General features: G+C 40.8%; 1 protein-coding gene and 1 long non-coding RNA gene across 2 annotated transcripts in view; both read left to right on the top strand.

Moving 5' to 3' along the window:
* The first annotated feature begins 646 nt into the window (after positions 1–646).
* On the top strand, positions 647–6575 carry LOC145450867 (uncharacterized). Its single transcript, XM_080329369.1, has 3 exons — positions 647–1845; positions 2809–2972; positions 6232–6575. Exons 1-3 carry the CDS (start codon positions 705–707, stop codon positions 6325–6327), a joined length of 1401 nt encoding a protein of 466 aa, XP_080185495.1. The 5' UTR covers positions 647–704; the 3' UTR covers positions 6328–6575.
* A 2636-nt stretch (positions 6576–9211) lies between these two features.
* The window catches only part of LOC145451154 (uncharacterized), a 46717-nt gene continuing 32313 nt past the window's right edge, over positions 9212–23615 (top strand). Inside the window, exon 1 of the long non-coding RNA XR_013918700.1 lies at positions 9212–9554. This is a non-coding gene — a long non-coding RNA (uncharacterized LOC145451154). The remainder of the gene's footprint in view (positions 9555–23615) is intronic.

The following is a 23615-nucleotide window of genomic DNA, read 5'->3' as shown; positions in this document are numbered from 1 at the left end:
CACTATCCTGTTGATTGGATATGGCATAGTTATGTCGGTAGGATGACAACAATTAATTAGACACCATGTTAGCGGCGATCATTCCCAACAAATGCCGATCAATCGCACCTATCCTTGACACCGTACTGCGACTGGACACGGATTGGAATCATGCGGAGATGGTCAACAACTGACAGAAATGACTGCGAAAATTTTATCATTGTAATATTTAACACGGGCGCGAGAGATTTTGTCAGTGTGAAAACAAACACGGTATACCCAATCGAATGTTATAACCAACAGCGGTTTATCCAAAGATTCTCTCATTTCCCGATTAATGAGTCTGCCAGCCATTTTCCGAAAGCGTTATGCTCTCGAAGTGCCATGAAACATCTTGCGAGCTAATAAGATACAAAGGGGGTCAATCATTTCGTATTGTTTTTAATCGATAGGCGCCCATTACTTGGATGAAGTGTATAGATTGTTTTTGGTCGGAGAGAGTTGGCATAGCCGCCCGGTGAATTATAAGTGATGAGTGTTTATGACACGATCAGTCCATTCCCTATCGCCCTTCCGGGACGGAGCGGAATACCACTATCTTAGGTTGGTTGCGAGAGGTGAAGACAGATGTGCTGAGTTGTGTCAGTATCAATTGGCGTTGTTCCGAACGAGCGCCCAATTATGTGCAAATCTATTGTTTCGCAGATCCATAGTCAAGTTGCAATATGCTAAGCGCAAGAAATAAACATTTGGGCGTTGGTATATCGTCCAGATTACAGAACGAATTGGGAAGAAACGCAAGAATCGATACTGATGTGGTGGGTATGAATAAAAACGAAATGGACTCGACTCTAGAGGTACCACGAAGCAACGGAAACATGATGATATCTCCACTGTTAATGAAACGCTTTATGACGCGACAAGCAGAACTCGACTCCTCCATCAGAAGCTCGTCGAGGTGTTCAACAGCATCTCCATCGATGCGGGATCACGGAAGGATGAGTTCTACGCCACAATCTTCGTCCGACAACGACGAATCACTGGTCGAAGTGTGTTCAACAGAGCAGTACACTCGCTCCAAAGGCTCGGCCTTTAGAATCGATGCTATCTTGTCGGAGAATACAGAAAGTTTAAAGCAATCCCCACCTTCCAAACAGTTTCAAGAAACAGAACGCATGCACTCGACTCATGCATATGCAGCTTCGCCGTTGGCGGGTACAAGCACTATACGTTCGCGGCGGGCACGACGACAACACGGCACCAACGTGAAGATTGAGGCTCGTGAAACAGACAGCGTTCAGTCGAGTTCTTCATGTTCCTCGACAGAAAATACTGCCGATCCCACCAATCTAGGAAGCAGAGACTGCGGACACGATAACCTCGGAAGCCCCGAAAGAATCGGCAGTGAAAAGGAATCCCCCCGTCACACGCGCGATTTCAAAACCGAAAACCCTGAATGTTGCGACGGCAAATCTGTTCAGAACCGTAATTATGTTTCGTGCGGTGCGTATCCGATGAACCCGTTCGCTTTCATGGCGATGATGTCAATGGGTAGGGAAAACACAAGTAAAATATCCCGCGACTTCGATAGAATGTCTTCGGCTGCGTCTGAGTCCAGAGAATCCATTCATCAGTCACTTAACGGACAATACAGCTTACCTGGTGCGTTTTCTTGCGGGCCGAATGCTTTATTCCCGCGGCATCACGTCGCAGTCAACCCACACCCTTCGCAGCCGTTCGTGCCGATTCAAGCCGTGAATGCGTTCGCCACGAATCCGCGATTTTTCGATGGTATCGGACCACATCTGCCGGCTTTGGACTTGATGAGAGGAGGGTCGTTTCTTCACGGATTCGGAGACTATCCAGGTAACAAAAGATTTAACGGATTGCTATGTTGCCGATACAATCTAATTTGTAAAATACACTGTTGGATTTGGCTGAGTTTTAGTCTACAAATATTAGCTTTCAGGCGTATAATATATTCCGATATTCACTTAATACTTATAGTCCCTGCTGAAGTGTGAAATATTACTTAATAAGCTCTGGAATTTTGCAGAAACGCATAACCAGTATCACTTTTGCACTTATATCAACAATTAACATATCTCAATTGTTTTGAAATGATAGAAACAAAGCAACGACTAGTTAATGTTGATCATTATAATAATTATTCTCTGCCGAAATATATGGTCGTGAATGCAGTATCGATACTGAAATGCATGTACCAAACAAGACGCTAAGACAGCCCTTAAACTACTTTTGCATCCACTTATTTGTTTAAAAATGAAAAATAAAAAGCATCAATGCCCCATATGTCCAGTAAAATCCGTGATCCCAGATTATCAACTTCCATATGGTAATTGTTAATTTACAACGCCTTGGACATCAGCAAGACACCATTATCGCTCTATCCAAATTGATTTAGATGCCTATCTTACATCGGACGCTGTATTAAAATGGTGTTTAGTCATGTGATAATGATGATATGCATTGCACCCTGATGTTTGTATCTATATTTGCTTTCTATGTTACTAATGATCGTCGGATTTATAAGCAAAACGATTGAAATTTTGCGAGACGGAAACAGCTTTTTGCCATATGCTGAACACGGCTTTCTATTTGATTTGGCTGATAGCGAACGCTCATAATCGTTGATTAATGACGCGAAATATATTTCTTGTTCATCCGAACATGGCTTTTACATGGAAAACAGAATTATAATGAGCTGTGACTCCCACCTGCTCAGGTTAAAATGTAACGCCCGCAAACACAATGTAAACAATTTAAACGGAGTGAAGGGGGCATGGAAAATATCATTTTGCTTTTCAGGTCATATACACCCGGGATTTTTCAATAACAAGGCACGGCGACCCAGAACTGCGTTCACATCGCAGCAATTGCTCGAACTTGAGAGCCAATTCAAGCAGAATAAGTATCTAACACGACCAAGACGGTACGAAGTTGCGAGGGATTTGTGTCTCACGGAAACTCAGGTGCGTGTGTGATCCGTGGAATTGAGCCATCCAAATTTTGATTGATTTGGACCAGACACTATGCGTTCCGCCATTTTGTATTTCGCGCTACGAATCGCTCTCACGCAGACAAGTACGACAGTCATTGACTACTCCATCAATCAGCACCACGTGAAACATGACGCCATTGTAGTAATCAGCCTAGTCAATTTACTTCACTATTGTCGTTATAAGTCATTCTGATTACCATCAACTTAGAACTTCACAGTGCTAAGAATTATTCAGTACAATCTCAATGGACTTTCACTGGGAGTCAACGTCAATGATATACAGCAGAGGTGGGCAATTATTTTTCTCCGCGCGGGCCAAATGAGAAGTAGAAAATAAGTTTGGGGGGAGGAATGAAATTTTTTAGCTATATTCTGCAGCGTATTTTGATTTTATTTCTAAATTATATTGTTAACAAATGCTGGTCAGCGAATGTCTTGATGTTAGGTAATGGGAAACTGACGGTCAATGAAAAAATATCAATTTTGCGTCATGATTAGGGCTGGACAAAATCGAGTACCTGAGTGATTCGATTCTGAATCACGTAATATGCTTCGAGTCGAGTCGAGTAATCGAGTATCTCACATAATGACGTCATAACAGAATGTAAAATTTCAAAGTTCAAATATGTACCTTTTATTCGTCCACAGAGAATATAATGACTGTATCCATCACGATAAAGATACTTTGGTGTTTTTTCGACCATACCGATTTCATTGCACTTGCTGACAATGTTGTGGGAAGATATGACTTCAGCAATATGCTATTTCCAGTTACGTTCCTAGCTCTGTACTATATGTTTCGTATGCTACGATACGGCCAAGCAAGGTTTCAAGGCTTCAACAGTGAAAATTAGTTTCGAAACTATAATTCTCGGTGATAAATTAACTTTCAGTCGCGAGGAGCGTAGAATTTCAGTACTCAAAAAAATCGTCTTTCACTACTCGACTCGAATCATTAAAATGAATACTCGATTCAGATTCGAGTACTCGAATCATTATGCCCAGCCCTAGTCATGATTCGAACAAAATGTTAAACACGATACAGTTTCAACTCTCTTTAAACCTGTTTCCACGTTCTACTATTAAGACACTAAATCAGTGGTTCTCGAACTTTTTTAGGCACGCTCCCCTTTATGATAGTGAAAAATTTCGTGTCCCCCATCATGATATCGCAAAATGATAAAAATAGCAACGAGAATGCTAGCAACGCCAACGGATAGTTTGATGGCATGGAAGGTGATGGCTGTTGATGAGATAATTCTGAAATATCAAAGTCGGACAATACACAGAGCAATAACTATATGAGCTGGGTGGGTAAATCGCGCATTGCGTAAAAAAAAATCATTTAACCTCGGTTTCGCGCCCCTTTCAGATGCTTTCACGCCCCCGGTTCGGGAACCACTGCACTGGAATATATTTGGGATAGTAGGCCTACAAAACATATAGTCTTGGTCGCTGCCTTTCGAGCAGTGTGCAGTGCAGCTTAAATAGTCATGATGTTGAGTGAAGCTTTCAGTTTTTTTCTGAAATTCGCCTTCCCTTGACCGAGTGTCTGTCATAATATGATACCTACTTTATTTAAAATCCAACATCTCGGTAGCATGTTATTTGAATTTAAATTTTCGGCTTCCTTTGTGACATGACCGTTCAACCTTTATGGGTGATAGATATGATGAGTTATATATTCATCGCGAGCACTGATTGACTTGTTTTACGAATTCGGTATTTGGAAACGTATCACGTAACAATTTGAAACACTGACCGTACAATGCGTAATGTGAAAATGGCAACATTAATTGATACTCGTACTTTGCTACATTGACTTTATTTCGAATCTGGAAGACGCATGCGAGGTATGTAGGCAGCGTAATCGTGGCGAACTAATTAACAGGCTTCAAGTTACTAGAATTTTCTGTCCACTTAATACAGCCTATGGTTTTATCCCACGCATCAGCATTCAAAAAGCAGGTTTTATATTTTGCATTCCAAGCATCCTCTCGTGGGCCGCACAAAATAGCCCCCCGGGCCTCATTTGGTCCGCGGGCCGCACTTTGCCCAGGTCTGATATACAGTAATCCAAATTCGATTATTAGGGCAGATAATGTCTTTGTATTATGTTTTGTATTATTTGTATTATTATTTGTATAATGTCTTTTATATGATTTCATTTCAATGTCTTATTATCAAGATTAAGAAAAGTCAAAATCCTCCCTCAATTTTGAATTCGTATCACGTCATCGCTGACGAGGTAGTGCTAGAAAGCTTTAAGTGAAGTAGGTTTACAGGTTTAGCAATAAACCATCGGAGACAGTCACAATACCCCAGTGACGAGGGAACTGGTCCTGTGATTAGCATATCCTCAAATCATCGGCTGTCACACCGAACACAATCCAGACAAGTACCGGTCCCAACTACGGATAAATAGTAGCTGGAAGGGCTGCATGCGTGAAAAACGTCTGCCAGAACTAATGCGCTGCGGCAACTCCTACATACGGAAAAAGTTGAATGGCAGGGAAGTGCGAACATTGCAGCTTTTTGCATAATGTGAAGTCACAGTTTCCGAATAAGCCCTAGTTAAATCTAGAATGAAAATTCGCGAGGTACACTTTGACGTTTCCTTTTAGCGTCATAACTTTCTCGTTTTAGCGATGTTGCCATGATGACTGTAGCAGCTGCTTACATCAGTGTTGTCGCCACTGAATAAAAAGTAATTCACATATTGACCATCTAAATTGCTGGTATGGTTGAACATGTACGACTCGCCTTATTTGACTTCCCTACAAGCTAATTATTTCATATAGTGAAAAGTGATACGGTGCGGTTAAACTCGAGATGTGCCAGTGGAGACCCTCTAAAGTCTGGGATCATAAAGTTAACTTATTTGGGAGAATGGAAAGCGTCTAAAAACTGATAATCGTGTACAGCTATACACTTTACTGGATCAAAATTTTCTCAAACGACGCTGGATAATCCTCGCGCGAAATCTTTTCCAACTTTATATGGGCCACGATCAACATTTTTAATCAGACGATTAGCATTCTCCCGTAAGAGCTATCCTTGCGATCTGTTCTCTAAGAGACCTCATTCTAAACAGGATGTCGACAATTTCTTACTGGCATCTCAGTGAGACGTCAAGCGATCATTGATATTATTTTTTCGTCCCCTCTATTTTGATGAATTTTTCGCAATTACTAGATTGTTTCGTCGCACTTAAGATCTTTCGGTTTCAGGTGAAAATTTGGTTTCAAAATCGCAGAATGAAATGGAAGCGCAGCAAAGCCGAGCGGGAGGAACGCCACAAGGAAAGTCTGACCAGTACTTCTTGAAAAAAGAGAGACTCTTGCAAAGCTGAGATCACGTCAAGACCGCGAGGCGTTGTATTGGGGATGACGTTGGGGAAAGCAGAAATTGTCGTGTGACGCATGACACGCATTTGTTTCGTTGTCGATTTATTGCGGTGTTCTCGAGGTTTCGTAGATCTCGAGATGCAGTCGTGGAATATACCTTATAAACATATAGTTTATGTCTTGTTATTCATTTAAATCACTGAAATACACATACATTTTCCAATGGATCACTTGGGGTGATTGCATAATACCAGATATCATGAATGATATCTGTTAATAGGATATTATGTTATTGGGTTTATGCAAGAAATAGACACAGGCGAAAGGCGTTGTACTATTTTAGAAGCGAACTATACCAACCAACATAGAGACTCCTCCTAACAACTTCGGTCAATGGAGACCCAAACTCACACACGTACGGAGTCTATCCGAGAATATGGAGTTAGCTGTACCTCACGCGGGATTAATATAAATCATTGCGTTTTTGCCGATGTAATTTCTCGCCTCCCGATCTTCACTTGCATGGCTGCGGGCTCGCTGTTATGTTTATCTGCGAAGACCCTATATGTGCAGCGACTTGGCATCAGGAGATAGCGTTTATAGTATATGGGAGTTAAAATAGGAAAATTGCTTTACATATAAGGAAAAATGCAAGTCAATTCCCGGTGAGAGTATATGTGTGTTCGCAGTGCATATCATTTACATTACACCGCTAGTCCAATCGAGAAGCAAATTTTGGAAAATAACTTTAGACGAGGCAATGACGCCGCAGTACAGTGCCTTGACGTCATCGACTAGCAATATAGAACAAGTTTAAATTTTCTCTTCAATAATATCGTCGGAACGGGTCCTATATTCGCCGTTTGATCTTGACCAATCTCACGACACAAAATCGTTAGTAATCGCGCCGATGTTTCAGTACGAACGGCTATATCGGTAAGGACGAACACGTGCCAGAGTTTACAGACACTTTTTTTTTATCAATTTGGCGAGTTCCCACAATATTTACGGAGGTAATGAAGAATGCAACCGTTTCCGTCGTGCAATTAAGAGCTACGCGGCACCCCGGCATTTATCTTTGGTCTGCTTGTTATATCATGATAGGTAGGGTTGGATTAAAAGTAAATGGAGTTTTAAAACACTTCGTGCCATTTAATTGTTTTTCAAAGTTGTATAATTATGTCATAATTGAAAACATGTAGTACGAGCCTATGGGCGATTTGCACCCGATATAGTCGACGTTTACGATTATGAAATGGGTGAAATCATAGAAATAGTCGAAGGTTAAAATTTATAGCATGTAGATATAGATCATTTGTACGGAATGGATGCTCTGGCGATGATGACCGCAGACCGTAAATATGCTACATAACGATGTAGTACTGGTCAAAGATATTTTGGGGCCGTTTAAGACAGGAGTCGGAGGCCTTTTTCTTGTCAAGGAGTTATGTTTACTATATCTTTTCAATTGACAACGTCAATCAACTGTGACATCACAATTAAAGATTCATGACGTCAAGGCTTAAACAACTACAACAACAACAACAACAACAACAACAACAAAAACATGTTTTAAACATGCTTGTTTTAAATTGACTTTTGTTATAAATGAAAACCTAATTATAGACCTACTTCTTCATAGTATGCTGTGACTTCCAGTATGTACAGTATACACTATACACTATACAACATGTATCTTGTATCGCCTTCTGGTCTTATGTATAGCCGATATTATCAATAGAAAAATCGAAGATATTATCAATCTGTGAGGTATATAGGAGGCGATAGGTTAACGACGTTTAGCTCAATGCGTACAATACCAAATAATCAGGAGCATCAGTGAGATGGTATTCAACGAAAATCTTACAATTGCAGTTTTTGCGTATAGCCTACGTCAGCATCGCAAGAATCGAGAATTCGATGTAATAGACGAAACGTTTACGGTACGTTCGTAAGCACACCTGCCAGCGACAAACACTCCGACTTCATATGAAATATATATCGATTATGTGCTCTCCCAACAAGCGCAAGTGCGACAAACACAATTAATACCTAACGCTCTAAACAAATCCTTGATATAACACGAAATCGAATGAGCTGCACAGCCGCTCGCGAAAATGTTTTCATTACAAAATCGCTTTGAAAGCTTTATGAATTATCGCCGAAGTACATTAACTGTCAGTTTCCAACAAATGAGCGCAATATTAGAATATGCTGGTTCTGGTATTGTTTTAGTGTGAGCGCGAACAGGTGCGGTAATCAGTTTTGCAACTAGATTAATTGCGATTTTAAAGGATTCTTGATGGCGCGAAGGCGGTCGACGTTTTAATAACGCGGCCTCAATACGACCCGAGCACGTTCTGTAGCGGGAAATGTGTGATATCTCCTCGTTTGCAAGTCCACCGATATGATTTCGAGTAAACAGATCTTGAATCGTGCCCTGTGCCGAGCGGAAATATGTTTATTCAACTTGATGGGCGATGGGGAAATATTAATAAAGCCATATTGCGTTAATGGCTGTCAATTTACCAACGAGAAGTACGCCGCACTCCGCATTCCTGAGGCAATCAAGCTACCGGTTACAACATAGCGGCGAAGTGAACTTTTGACTGTATACCTACTATACATTTGGCTTGCGGTGATTTAAGAGTCTAAATTTCCTAATGACACAAAGTAAATTGCAATTTCACGAAATCGTGGCCATCAAGAATGAATCCGACTATAATAATTATTTGCTAATCCTAATAATGTGTGCTATTTGGATGAAAAATAAGATATAATAAGCATATTCCTTCGGGCCTAAAATCTAATTGCGCACTGTAATCTATTAAAGGTTATGGGTGACCTGGACACGACAGCGATCCATCATATACGCGTAGTCATGACGTATAGGCAACCTTCTTTTACTGAGCGACGGGTTGCAATAAAATCGAATAATGAAGCGGTCGTGGTAGCCTACACAGTGGTCAATATGCTCAAACTATGCTAATAACTGTGTTGATGGTTCATAGACTGGATTCGTAAAATGACTTTATGATGACGTCGGAGTATGCACCAAAGTTTGTTTGTTTTGGGGGTATTCATGGTGCTTGTCGACTACTATGGTCATTTACACCAGGTCGATATTCTTCTTATTTTCCGTAACTGCCGACTTATAGCACGGCCCACCTCTAGGCTTTTTGTAAGACACCGCTGACGCGAATGAGGTGGAAGGAGGAGCCTAGGCAAACCTCCAACACTTAGGTATCGGAATTCGGAAGTCGACCTCGGTCGGACTCGAGCCCGCACCCATTGGTGTTGCAGCCGCGGATTATACCACTGCACTATCTCGCCACTAAGCGAATAAGTATAATTATATCAAACGCAATGGCCAGCGGGCCAGACTGTGTGCTAACCAGAGTTGGATCAATAGTAATTTGTAATTGAGCTGAATGTAATTTATTACATTTTTCATGTAATTGTAATTCTAGTTATATTGAAGCATTTCTATTTTGTGTAATTGTAATTTGATCAGAATTTTGCTCAATCACAATCTCAATTACATTTCAATGGAAACCTGACAATCACAACATAAAATAATCATTTAATCAATCAATCATTTATTCGTCGCACCAGTGAAAATCCGGTACGAACCAGGATGACGACGAGGGGCCTTAAGGCCTTAGTAAACAGTCACCACATATAATAATTAACCTATTTACATCGATGTTTTATGCGTGCTGCGTTATAACTAGATAATTCAGTCACGCTAAACTGTTTCCTATACTTCAGTAGCAACAGTAAACTTTGTGAATTACAATATAGGCTAAACCAGTGGTTCTCAAACTGGGGGCGTGCCCGCTTGGGCGGCGCGAAAGCATCTGAACGGGGCGCGACGCTCCAGTGAACTGAAATCTTTTTCGCGCTTGGCCCGATTCACCTCCGTTCTATGGTTATTGCTCGGTGTCTAGTCTGAATTTCGTATTGCACGGTACTGTATTCTGTACTCGTCACGAACTGACATAAACTGAACAATGAACATTACTGAACAAGGAATAGTGCGCTATAATATCAGGTTATTGATAGCAGAACTGTCGGATTTTCAAATTCCGCTGTTCATTATTACATCACAAGTATTAACTTTGCTCATCATTGTGTAGCTGTAGCGAATTATTATTCATAATGCAAGAATTACCTGTTCAATTTATCTTATTCTCATATGGTCCAACACTTAAAAGGGGCGTCAATCATTATTTCGCAATTCTGTGCTCAACATTTGAATCTGCCGCCGAAGCCATCCGCTGATATTTCATGTTAGCGTGGGTCTTAGCTAGAATGAAAATAGTTGGGGTCGAGAAATCATCAGCAATATATAGTTGGGCAATTGACGCATTGTGACGTCAAAATCAAAAATAAAATTGTTCTCTCGTGACGCCTTCTCATCTCAAAAGCCGCTCACGTATATCAGAGCTGGAGCAACATTTACAAAAGGGTCAAAACGAATTCCGCCACGAATATAACGCAGAAGGCTGGCATCGACAAATATGATCGCGACACATTAATAGAGTTTTCTCATATGCCAGATGTCGAAGTATGAAATCCGAGTTTACGGACGTAAGCTTTTACTGGAAATTATCCTTTTCTGAAGGCCATATGAACTTATGATGCGTAAGTTGAATGTTTACAAGTACGCCTAAGGAGGATTTGATTTCGCTGTAACACCACTAAACTTTATTTGTTACGGCGGCACATCTCACCGTTACCCGCATGGTATAGCCTATTGGTTTAATGTGGATAGTTTATTATTCGTGATAAAGGAATTAGTAAAGGTTTTCACTAAAATAAGTCACCAGCACTATGTTATTAGGGTGTATAAATCAGAATCTGGCAATTTACAGCTGCATTGTCGCAGAAACCAATGTCGCACATATTCATAACTGGCGTATGAGTGATTTGTTGGCGTATGAGTGATTTGTTTTCGTCGCTGCTGCAAATATGACGTGACATGTTTCTATGGTTATCGCTATTTGCGGATCCTGTCTTATCGCAGGTGACACAAATAACGTTATTTATATATCAGTGCATAATTCTTCATTTAGAGAAGATGCTTTTATTTTTACGACTGAGAATAAATCAATGCCAGTCCACTCTGTAACGACACAGGTCCTGTCACCAAAGCGGGCATAATTACAGATAAGGAATGTGTACGACTATGTACTCTATCGTGTTCCGGATGAATTTATCGGTCCGTTGCAAAACGTTTGAGGGTATTGTGGGATCGCAGAGTGCCGTTAATCTGGACCTAGAGGAAGATCTGAGAGAAAGATATATAGTTTCCATTCATAAAAATCGATCGGTCGAAGAAATGAGGCACACTTGGATAGGTCGGTTTTATAATTGACCTCGATACGATTTGGAGTTCTTCATCCCAATAATACATCACTGACACATTGCCATCGCATGCCAACGTAACATGGCGAGAACTATCATAAAAGAGACCACGCTGACGGGCCTTGATGAAACTTACAGTTTGACAAATATCACTATAAACACCTATATTTCACAAATAAATTACTTGAGTTTACATGTGCTACTCAATCAGGTTGGTTTTATATAAAATCACCACCACCGTCCTCAATTAATCCTGCTCGAATCTACATACTCCATACTCCATCATCATCATCATCATTGGTTTATTAGCAATTTTATCAGTTCAATACGCCACAAAAATGCGATACAATGAAAAGACAGGAAGACGTCGAAGCGACTTGGAGTAGTCTATGGAATCGGACATCCACCTTGGCGTAGGCGATGTAAAGAGGAGGAGTGCAAACTGAATGAAAGTAAAGAAGATAGTATAGAAAAAGAAAGCCACAAGAAATAGGGCTGCATGTCATGGGAGGCGAGATCGATAGGTCAGTCGTGGTCCGGTATTCTTGCGGATGGATTGTATTTATTTAGTAGCAATTGCCTGTATTTCGACTTGAATGTGGACATGCTCGTCGACTATCGGATGGCCGGCGGAATACTGTTCAACACATCAGGTCCGGTATATTTGATGATTGCAATTTCAGACAATTCCTTCATCCATATATATATATATATATACCTATGGATGTTTTATGCCCGTCGTGTATATTTTACTTTGGAAGCTTAGTTAAGTTAGATGTAATTTTTGGATGCGTCATTTTCGAGAATTGAAATCGCCAGAGCCGCTGGGAAAATGGCTATTTTAGAACAGTCACGGTGTATATAGTTTCTGAATGGCGCTTTCAAAAGTCAAAAAGTCTGAAATTCCGAGAAAAGTTAAAGTCTGGTCGCAAGATCCTATTAAACTAGACATTCCTAAATTATTCTATGCTCAAGTTCCAAACACAACGTTTCCTACTTCTATTTGGAATAGTTATCGTCGTCTGGAGATTGGACCTAGTGCTACCACCCCTGCAGAATGACAATGGTCCATAAGGTGTGACAGCAGAGGTAAGCATCTTTCCGCAATCACCGGCACACATTGTTATCGAATACAGCCGTAATGCACAGTGAAGGAAATTGGCAGCATGCGTCTGCTGTAAAATTACTGAGGTGCGAAAATAATCCGGACTTGGTATCTTCACACCAAAACAATCGTGATGTGTTAGATTCCTATGAAGTTCTGTTATGAACGACTAGCATAAACGGTTTACACATTCTATAAGTGTGTCAGTTCGGTCTCATTTCTTCAGCAGCTAATTAAACAAGCATTTGAGGATTATCACTTCAAAAAGGAGATTTGACGAATGATTCAGAAGAATAACAAACCACACGACATTAGCTCGCGTTTTGTCTATTAATCGCGTGCCATCTTCGATAATCATCCGCCGAAATTGTTACATCGGAGGTTAGGTGTCATAAAACATATTTTTAATCAAGATGAACCATAATTAAAGAGCAGCAGAGGCTTAGTGGTTGTCCTTTCGACTACCAAACGTGCCGTTTATGCTCTCCTATACGGTGTCCCCGCAACCGGATCTGTCATCATTACATAAACATGATCCGCCAATTTAATTATGGGAATATAGGTAAATCAGCAAAGTAATTATGATTTTGTGTCCAAAGCATTAGAATAACCGAGAGCAAAGGTGAATGTACGTAACGTGTCTCTTTCTTGGAGATACTCGCGCCTGCGGAGATACACCAAAAAAACTTGGGTTCATGCGAAAACGAAAACTTTTATGAAAGGCTCTTTATGAACGCGAACGTGAACAGTGAACACTGACACGTGATTTTATGTAAAGGCCGCAATAGGGATGGTGTGAACGTGAGGTTCACGTTCGCGTTCTGTGTGTGAACCTCGCAAATTTAGAGGTTCACGTTCACAAACGAACCTTGGTAGGTTCTGCACTGTGAACCTTTTTCATGTATTACAATTTCTTTGGTTGAAATTTATTGTATTTCAACTGCGGGCCACTATATGCATGGCGCTGGCAGCATAAACAAAATCAACACTAAACGAGCATGACCCTTGACAATCTCTAAAATATTAGTGGCTTTGTTTCAAAAATTTGCTCGAAATATCCAGCTTTCCGTTTGTGAATATTTAATGACTCTGTGCTGTGAGCTTGGCCCGCAATCACAGAACATCAAGAGTGAAATACACTACATGTAGATAGTCAGCGAATTATGCTTGTGCAACCAATCAATGGACCTGATATCGTTCTCTCGTGTAAAAAATCTAGCAATGATACGGGGTCCATCTCGATTTCATATGTTTATGGTATCATCAAAACCAAATCCGCGTGAGTGGGGTGTTGGCTACTGCTATATAACTTGTTAATGGGGTAGAACCCATAGCTCACTCTGCTCAATATCAACGTAGCAACACTCGGACGCCGAATACATTATATTGTCTGGCCTAGCCCGTTAAGGCGTAAAAGTAAAGCTCATATTCCCTTGCAAGTCCTCGTTGAAACTGCTAGCAAAGCGACGGAAGAAATTGATTTTATGGAATTATTATACCATTTGATAGCTCCAGTTGATACATTTGGCGACCTTTAAAAGGTCAGTATGTAGGCCTACTTCAGCATTGTGGCATTACGTGGCCTGAGTCGTCGCTAGGTATCGTGTACAACTGTACATTAAAACATATCACTTCACTGAAATATAGGGTTGGAATTATAGATATGACGTCACGTGACGTCATGAGGTTCGCGTTCGCGTTCACACAGAACCTTTCAAAAAGGTTCGCGTTCACACGAACCTGAACCTTTCAAGGGTTCACACCATCCCTAGCCGCGCCGATCTTCTCACTGCCGGAGTTTCAAACATAGACCGCACGACAATGCGACATCATGATTTAATTTTACTTGTTGGTAAAATTCTAATAGTGGGAATTAGTTTTCGGCTTGCAAGAAGCTCTAAGTCGCACCCAGTGTTATTCAACTATTCGGGGATCTTCGGATCCCAGGAAAGCATTTCCAGGACTGGATCTAGGTAACATTTGTGGTTGCATCAAAAACGAGTCAATTCATTGTTTAGAACCGTAATAGCGTAATACCTTGAGCAAGATTCTCGAGGATCAGGATTTGGCGACGTAAGGTTTATTTTGCTAGGGAGTTCATGCTGCAACTGTTATTGAAACAGCACTCGCACCATCGCAGCTTTTACTGAGTGAAATCCTCCGTTTCAATATTAAGAATTTAGGGATGATTTTTGTTGTTGCTGTTGTTTTCTGTGGTATTCATGGTGTTTTTTGACTACTATTGTCATTTACACAAGGCCGATAAATTATGATGGAGATCATACCACGATGCTATCTCGCCACACTTACGGATGGGGCTATCCCATAAAAGGTCCGACTTGTTGTGAACTAGAATGTATACAAAAAGATGTCAGGAATTGATATATAATCGCCCTGGTGTAACCTATGGTGACAAGGTCAGTCAAAATGTAGAGCACGGATCAAAGCGTTAACTATTGTCTTGCGTTGACTTCAAGCGGTTGCTGTATATTTTTCTGCCCTGCCTGCATTCGATGCAATACACCTTTCAAATCCGCAATCTCTCCAGGTCAAGGATATTATCCATGTTCGTCTGACAGTTAGCAAGATGAAAGACGAAGCTGCTGAAAATAGTTGTTGGTATGATATAACGGTGCTAAAAGTAACTGTGGCCTCGTGTACCTTAGTCAGTTTTGTTTCTATTGGTTCATTAAATATCTCTTCCTGTTGACAGAACAGATTCAATTGTCGTGGGATTCTGCAGAGGTGGTAAGTAACGAAGTACTTCTACTTTTTTGAAGTACTCAAGTAGTTTTCCGCTACTTGGGTACTTACTCCAGAATATCTAATTTCCCGCTACTTATACTTCTACTTCATAATATTTTTGTGATCTACATATTTACTTTTCGCTATTTTCAGTTTATCAAGTAGAAGTAGTTTAATCCTTCAATCAATAAGATAGCCTGAGGAATTTCGGGGCTGTTTTCACGGAGTATCAACATTTAATTTTCATAAAATTTATGTAAAGCCCAGAATTTTCGTCGAACTTCGCGCACAGTGGATATGGAGAGACCAGTATGATTTCGCGAAAGTACCTGTGAATATAATTGAGGTAGCGGGTTGCGTGGTTCCGTTCACACCGCATTGTCGCCCATATGAAATATTTCATCACAGTATAGAAGGCCCATTATAACGTTTGAAACTGATGCTTCGCAATCCATAGCATTTACTTATATCGTATTTTAGCAGTCCATGGCGTGTCCTAATCTGGACTAGTGGACTGTGACTTTTTTTTTAGCTTAAGACCTGTTTTGGTATAGGTGAAACTTTCTGGACTAAAGTCATGAAATATATTCCCGCTTTTAGAATTAGTATTTACATTGCTCTTTCAAATTCCCAGTATCATACTTTGAGTTCTAGTTAGTTTCAGTTATCTTGTCTGGGGAACATAAATGTTGAAGAATAAAAGCAAGTGTAGTAATGCCTTTAATTTCCGGAAATAAAGCTAGACAATATGGCATTCTTACGATCCATCATATTTTTATTAACGTTTCCTAATCACGCAAAGTGGTTACGCCGTATCCGATACAACTTCTCCGTATTGCTCTTCATTTTAACTACGGGCTTTATAATATGGGGGTCGCCATACCACGATATTTTCTAAAACGGGCTGTTCGAGTAGACAGAGGATTAGTATCGCATTTCCATATCAATACTATCATTTTCATCCCATGATGTAGACCAGAGTTGGATCAATTACATTATTTCAGTTCAATTACAATTACAATTACTTTCATGCATCTTTCAATTACATTACAATTACAATTACTCCATGCTAAAAATATCAAATTAAAATTACAATTACAATTACAATTGCTGCTGTTGAACATGTGATTGAATAATCATAAATTCAACCGTGTTCCTTGACAACCGTAGCGTCGTAATTAACAACAATTCAGGTATTCATGTTTCATTCATGATGCGCAAATACCCGTTAATTAATAAAAAGAAAAAACGTTTTCGAACTATATGCAGTATGTCGTTGAAAAAAGTATTATAATATATGCAAGTGTTGGATATGCGTATATAGTATATAATTAAAGAAATAATATCATTTTTATCGAGGGACGTAGGAATCAGGATGAGGAGTAAAAACAAAATCGTGCTCTGTCAGATAAGACGTTATATAATATTCAGTGATCTGGTTAGTTAGCCAGACAAAGTAACGATGCAGCATCGTGATCTGAAATCGTATTGTAGATTGCCAACCCACGGATAGATGCGCAAGATGTGAGTCACGGATGAATGCACCGACAAACGTACTGCAGAGCCGGCTAAAAGCAGCAAACCTTGTAGTCCTAGAGCTGGCGATCCAAGCGTCTAAATTTGATGAATCTGGTCTTTATCGTACGCTATCGATGTACTAATTCCAAAAATACAAATTAAAATCTCGTCAGGGCAATGTAACTGCTCCAAAATAGCCGTTTAAGGCCGACTGTTCTGAAAAGTGAGAGCGCTGCAGCAGCATGACCACAACAATTACCAATTACGCCCAGCGATTGTTCAGAACAATGCCGATTCCCAGACTTTCACGACTATTTTGGGATGGACCCATTGCCTGGAAATATACTTTTATTGCGGAATCAGTGCGACACTAGCCTTCGATTAGGACCATACATATCAAATTTCGACGCTTGGATCGCCAGCTATGGGACTATCAATTCTGCTGCTTTTAGCCGACTCAGCAGTTCGCTTTTCGGCGTATTCAATCGTGAGTCACGTGTTGCGAATCCATCCGTTGGTTAGTAATCTAATAATTGTATACAATGGCAGCCGAGGCCAGCATGGCGGTAAAAATAAAAAACTTCGCCCGCAAGGGATCCACCAAATTCCTTGTCGACATTTAAAGAGAATGCATTATAAGTCAATTATTTTATGTTGTGCTTGTCAGGTCTTAATAGCAATTTAATGTAATTGAAATTGTAATTGAGCAAAATTTTTGTCAAATTACAATTAGAATTACAATTACACAAAATAAAAATGCTTCAATTACAATTGCATTACAATTACATTGGAAAATGTAATAAATTACATTGGAAAATGTAATTAATTACATTCAGCTCAATTACAAATTACAAATGATCCAACTCTGGTTGTAACCAGGGCCGAAACAATATTTGCAGCCCCTCCCGCCCACAAAAATACTGATCTTGGCCCACCACAGGGAAATCGATGCAACTTCTGGGGGACTTAGTATGTGCATGTGCTTTCCAGATACTCTACATCAGGCAGCTAAATTTTGTTAATGAGTTCTATCAATAATATTATTTCTTCCATATATTACTATAAAATTTTGATCCTTTCTCCCCCAAGTGTTCGGAGTGACTGGTAGAGCTGGTGGAGGATGTTGACTTCGAAACTGATGGGAGCGATATTATTAGGGCAAGTTTTTGTTGCAGTTACATCCGTGGAAAGTTGCATTTATTTTTGAAAAAAGTTGCATTTATTTTTTCACAATAGTTGCAGACCACATTTTGCTCCGTTGACTAAAAAAAAGGTCAACTTTCCAGTTTGACTAAAAAAAAGGTCAACTTTCCAGCTGAGCTCGTACGAGCTCGTACCCATAAGAGCGTTGCTTCAGTGCTGATTTACGGTATTTCAGTGGAATTTGGCCGTGTATTTCACCAAAATCAAAAATACTTTCACGAAAAATCGAAAAGTTGCAAAATATTGCAAAAAGTTGTATGAAATTAAATGGACAAAAGTTGCAAAAAGTTGCACTATAAGATTCCTTCAAACAGCTTAAAACAACATTCTACATATATTACGAGTATTTAGGAAGCTGCCGGAAGCTGTCAAAAAGTTGAAAAAGTTGAAAAAACTTGCCCTATAGTTAATATACATCATTAAGTCATGTTGTTCATATGTCACTCGTATAACACTATTTATGAGCCGAAATCACGGTCCGCACCAGCAGGATGCACACTTGGTGGTTTCCAACCTGCTATGGCCATGACTCAATTTCCAATTCGAAAATGTTCCATGGTCAGGCTCAAAATTTGATAAGCTGATCACTAAAAAGGTCAGCACTTTTGCCCAGACTTACTCACGGTCTATTTTGAAAGCTGTTAATGCTCAACATCTCCCCGATCCCCAGAATAAAGGCAAACGACCCCAGGTTTAGAACTACTGTCCTTGACTAAAACATCCATATAAATGATGGTTATTTGTATTTATTTTTGATTGCATCTTTTGCGAGGGCGGTTGACCGCATATCAGCCTACTATATCGATATATGTGATACTAGATCGCGCGCAGCGAGAAGAAAAATTTCAAGTAGCATACATTTACTTAAAAATAATATTGTCTATGTTGATTTACGAAATTTTTTTAGCTTACCCCAAGCCTTCAAAATTCCAGACATTTAGGCATATTTTAGAATTTCCTCGCGGACGCAGTTTGAACAGTAAGATTCCGGACGTATGACAACCCTATACTGGCTATAAGCTAGCGCACCGTCTGTAGACTTTGATAGTAATAATACCAGTTCGTCGAGTAGTTGGACAGACCAAATTCATTGCGACACCTTCCTATCGCATCAAGCTTCAATAAAAACTTCGCTCCATCCCGCTTTGTTGGTTATAGAGCGACCTCTCGCGTTCAATAACAGTGTTGACATGATCGCAAAAACAGCGACTACCAATGGTTACATACTATTACCGACAAAGCTTTTACCGAGATGGACACGATCGAGAATGTTATTACCGACAATTGGACATTACCGAGACAGTACTAGTTGCTGACGATTAGCCTGCGGCCTCAAGCAATATTAGGAATACACCGTTTCTCATAATTGCGAATATAGCCGGAGTCTTTTCTGTAAATTCTGCATATTTTTCGTCTGGTGGGTACATTATATATATATACTTAAAATCAAGAAATCCGGCGTCATTAACTCGCGCCAGGCACGATGAAAAATGTCAAGTTTATTTAATCTCTCATAAGTATTATATAGGGCCTACTTTATAATGCATTAGGCCCTACCGACAAGATAGCGTAATGGTGAGGCGTCCGGCTTCGTGATCGGTGGGTCATGGGTTCCATCCCTGGCCGGATCAGACCAAAGATCTGATTAGTAACACTGATATCCATGACTTCCCCGCTTGGCGCTCATGCATTACTGGAATAGCATGGAGGGGTGGTGCAAGACTTAGAAAGCTGTACATTGTACAAGGCTATATCTGCACCTTACTGGTCCAGCGGCATATGCACAAGCACATCATGCACTCATGGTATGCATATGCACAGATCATGTGTATATCTATCATGAGTCGGTGAACACGTCGCAAAAAAAAAAAAAACACCAAACATTAACTACCTAGCGACGACTCGGGCCACATAATGCCACAATGCCGAAGTCTTTATTGACGTTTTAAACGTCGCCAATAAATGCATCAACTGGGGGAATTAAATTATATATTAATGCCATAAAATTAATATCCTTCTTCGCTTTGCCAACAATTTCGACGAGGACTTGCAAGGGAATATAAACTTTGTGGTCTAGGCCAGTGGTTCTTAACCTTTTTCACCTCGCGGACCGGTAAAATTTCAAAAGGTATTTGGCGGACCGGTGAACCTTAAAAAATTAAAATCAACCTTTCTGCTATTAACGGCCGCATTCCAGGACATATAGTCGAAATGAACTAACTGGACACCAAATACCAATGTTAAACTCTCCATGTCCATTTCTGGTGAATTCCCGACTAATCTACTTTTTCGTATCGTCTTAGTAAATGCATCGAAATCGCTACATATGGTGGTCACGTTACGAACAATGACCGGGACCGGAACATTTTTATCAATTGACGAAGAAATTTCGTCATTATATTCGTAGTTCCACATCTTAATGCCATTTGTCCTTTCTCGACCAAAGTGGTCGGATTCATCGGTAGAGTTGATGGAGGGAGTATTTTTTAAAAATTTAGAGTAGATGGTGCATCTTCCGGTGGGCCAACTGTTAGTATAGTCACTTTGTGGCGTGTTGTCATTTTTGACCTCCCATACGGATTGTCGGTATAGTGGAAAGATATTTGAAACTCTCAAACGTACCAGAAACATATTTCTTTCGTGAGAAGCGCACGATTCCATCATTTCCCTCCGCTGTTCGCATCTGTACTGTGGGGCTCAAGATTGCAAAGGGCGCTACGACTATACTAAAATCGAAAAATGAAGTCGCATAGAATCGCGCCTATGGCGAGAAGAAAATGCCAAGATTAATTAAAATATCTCAAAAATTCGGGAGTCAATTCGTAAATTCCATTTTCATGTCGACGGCCGCGAACACATACTAATTGAATTACGTGTCCACGCCCGTACGAATTTCCTTCTGCGGCAGCAGGTTGGCCACCCCTGTCCCAGAGAGTGAAATTCTGAGGGTTTTGTTCGTAATTAAATATGTTTATGATGGTATTCATTTGACTTTACGCTATTGTCTGCTGAGACGAGGTAAAATTGACTGGCCCAGATAAACAATTTCTATCCGACAATATCCAGAGATGAAGCGTTTTGGAGTAGGACCAAGCACCTTGTCGATCTATCTTGCTCATTTCCCACTACTTCCAGACGTACCCTACTAACTAGTCAGGGACGGGCAACTTCTCCAGTCGGAGGGCCGGATATAGGAAAATTAAGTACTTGGCGGGCCGGATTGCTGAATCGATACATTATTCGCCTATTTATCCACATATACAAGGAATAAATCGTATTTGATGAATATATTTTAACGACAGCAATGTCACTTCACAGCCATTTCACGCCGATAATGACGAAGACAATGTGGATTTGAGAATAGCGTTGTCATACAGGCGCCACCATGTCTGGTTCTCTCTGATCAATCAACACACGGTGCAAATCCTTAATTAAGATTTCAAGCCGTTCGATAAGTCCAGTACCCCAAATTTACAAAGATATCAATTCATTGGGGTTGAGTCGGTGACGGGATAGCGTCGTTGTTAACTGTGTGGCCTAGTTAATCACGATATTGAATTCATGCGGCCTGCGTCCCCTACGAAACTTGGATAGTGGCCAGCGACCCGTTTTGAGTTGACAACCACTGGCATATGCGGTGTCTCACAAAAGTCGAGAAGTGTGCCGTGCTACATGTCGGCAGTTACGGAATCAAAAATAAGAAATATCAGCCTAGTGTAAATGACCATTGTAGTCGGCAAACACCATGATTACCACAAACGGCATTAGGGTTGAGTACATCGTAAATGCCGATAATGCATTCTCGCTTCGACGAACTTACGCGTACACGCTCCACTCTCGCACGCTGCGCAATGCGCATACACGTATATAATGACATACAGTCACCAAAATTGAACCTAGTAAGCAAGTAGTGGGGAATCTTGGCAGACTAGGGCCGCGGGCCACATTATCATGTAAGACGGAAAACAGTCCGCGGGCCGAACAAAATCCCTTCGTGGGCCGGATCCGGCCCCCGGGCCGTATGTTGCCCGCCCCTGAACTAGTACAATGCGACGCACGAAAACAGCCGGCAACAGCGAGACCTGGATACCCAGAAAACTAATGAGTCGGGAACGAATAGTCGTACGGACTGTGCGGTTTAACCAGTCAGCTGGTACTTGGTGAGTCGCCCACATGTCGTCACCGGAGACAGTTTGAACTTCAAGTCAAATCGAACATGTCTCTGGGCCTAATCTTACCTCACGAAGTTTTGTATCAGTTCACAATTTGACGTTTTATTCATTTTACTAATGCACATTTGGACAAGCCTGCAACATCCTGCATCTTGAAATTAAGGTATAAAATCTTGATATGCCTCGCGGACTGGCGGAAAAGTCGTCACGGACCGGCACCGGTCAGCGGACCGGCGGTTGAGAACCACTGGTCTAGGCAACACCCCAATCGCTCGGATTTGTTTTTATGATACAATAAACATATGAAATCAATATTGATCCCGTGCGCCTGCAAGATTTGTCACATCAGACAACGATATGAATTTCATTGATTGGTTGATGATAACCATCATTCGCTGACTATCAACATCAGTGGTTCTTAACCTTGTCTCCAGCGCCCCCGGGGGCGATTTGGATTTTAAAGGGCGCGGAAACGATCCGGGGCGAAATGTGAGGCGCTGTGCTCAGGGGGCGGTATAGGTGGGCTGAAGGAAAATGGCCTTGCACTAGATGGTGTATTAAGGACATATGATTATATAGTAGAGGGGTGGGCAACTTCTCCAGTTGGGGGGCCGGATATAGGAAAATTAAGTAGGCTACTTATCGGGCCGGATTGCTGAATCGATACCCTATTCGCCCATTTATCCCAATCTACATATACAAGGAATAAATCGTATTTAATGAATGTATTTTAACGACAGCATTGCTACTTCAAAGCCATTTCTCGGCGATAATGACGAAGACAATGTGGATTTGAGAACAGCATTGTCATACCGGCGCCGCCATATCTGCTTCTGTCTGATCAATTAACACACGGTGCAATCCTTAATTAGGATTTCAAGGCGTTCGATAAGCCCGGTACCCCAAACCCAAATTTCCCAAGATATGAATTTATTAGGGTTGAGTAATCGTAAATGCTGATAATGCAAGTTTTCTCGCTTCGACGAACTTACGCGCAAGCTCCACTCTCGCACGCTGCGCACGCTGCGCACACACGTTTACTGTACAATCACTAAAATTTGACGTTGGAGTGGGCAATCTCGGCAAAATTGGGCTGCGGGCCACATTATCATATAAGACGGGAAACTGTCTATTAGTGCGGAGCATGGACCAGA

The sequence above is a fragment of the Botryllus schlosseri genome, chromosome 11, assembly GCF_051294905.1.
Source record: "Botryllus schlosseri isolate E-star chromosome 11, Bs_hap1, whole genome shotgun sequence".
NCBI classification, from domain to species: domain Eukaryota; kingdom Metazoa; phylum Chordata; class Ascidiacea; order Stolidobranchia; family Styelidae; genus Botryllus; species Botryllus schlosseri.
The sequence above is the reverse complement of the archived record's forward strand: the minus strand, read 5'-3'. Positions and strand labels throughout refer to the sequence as shown.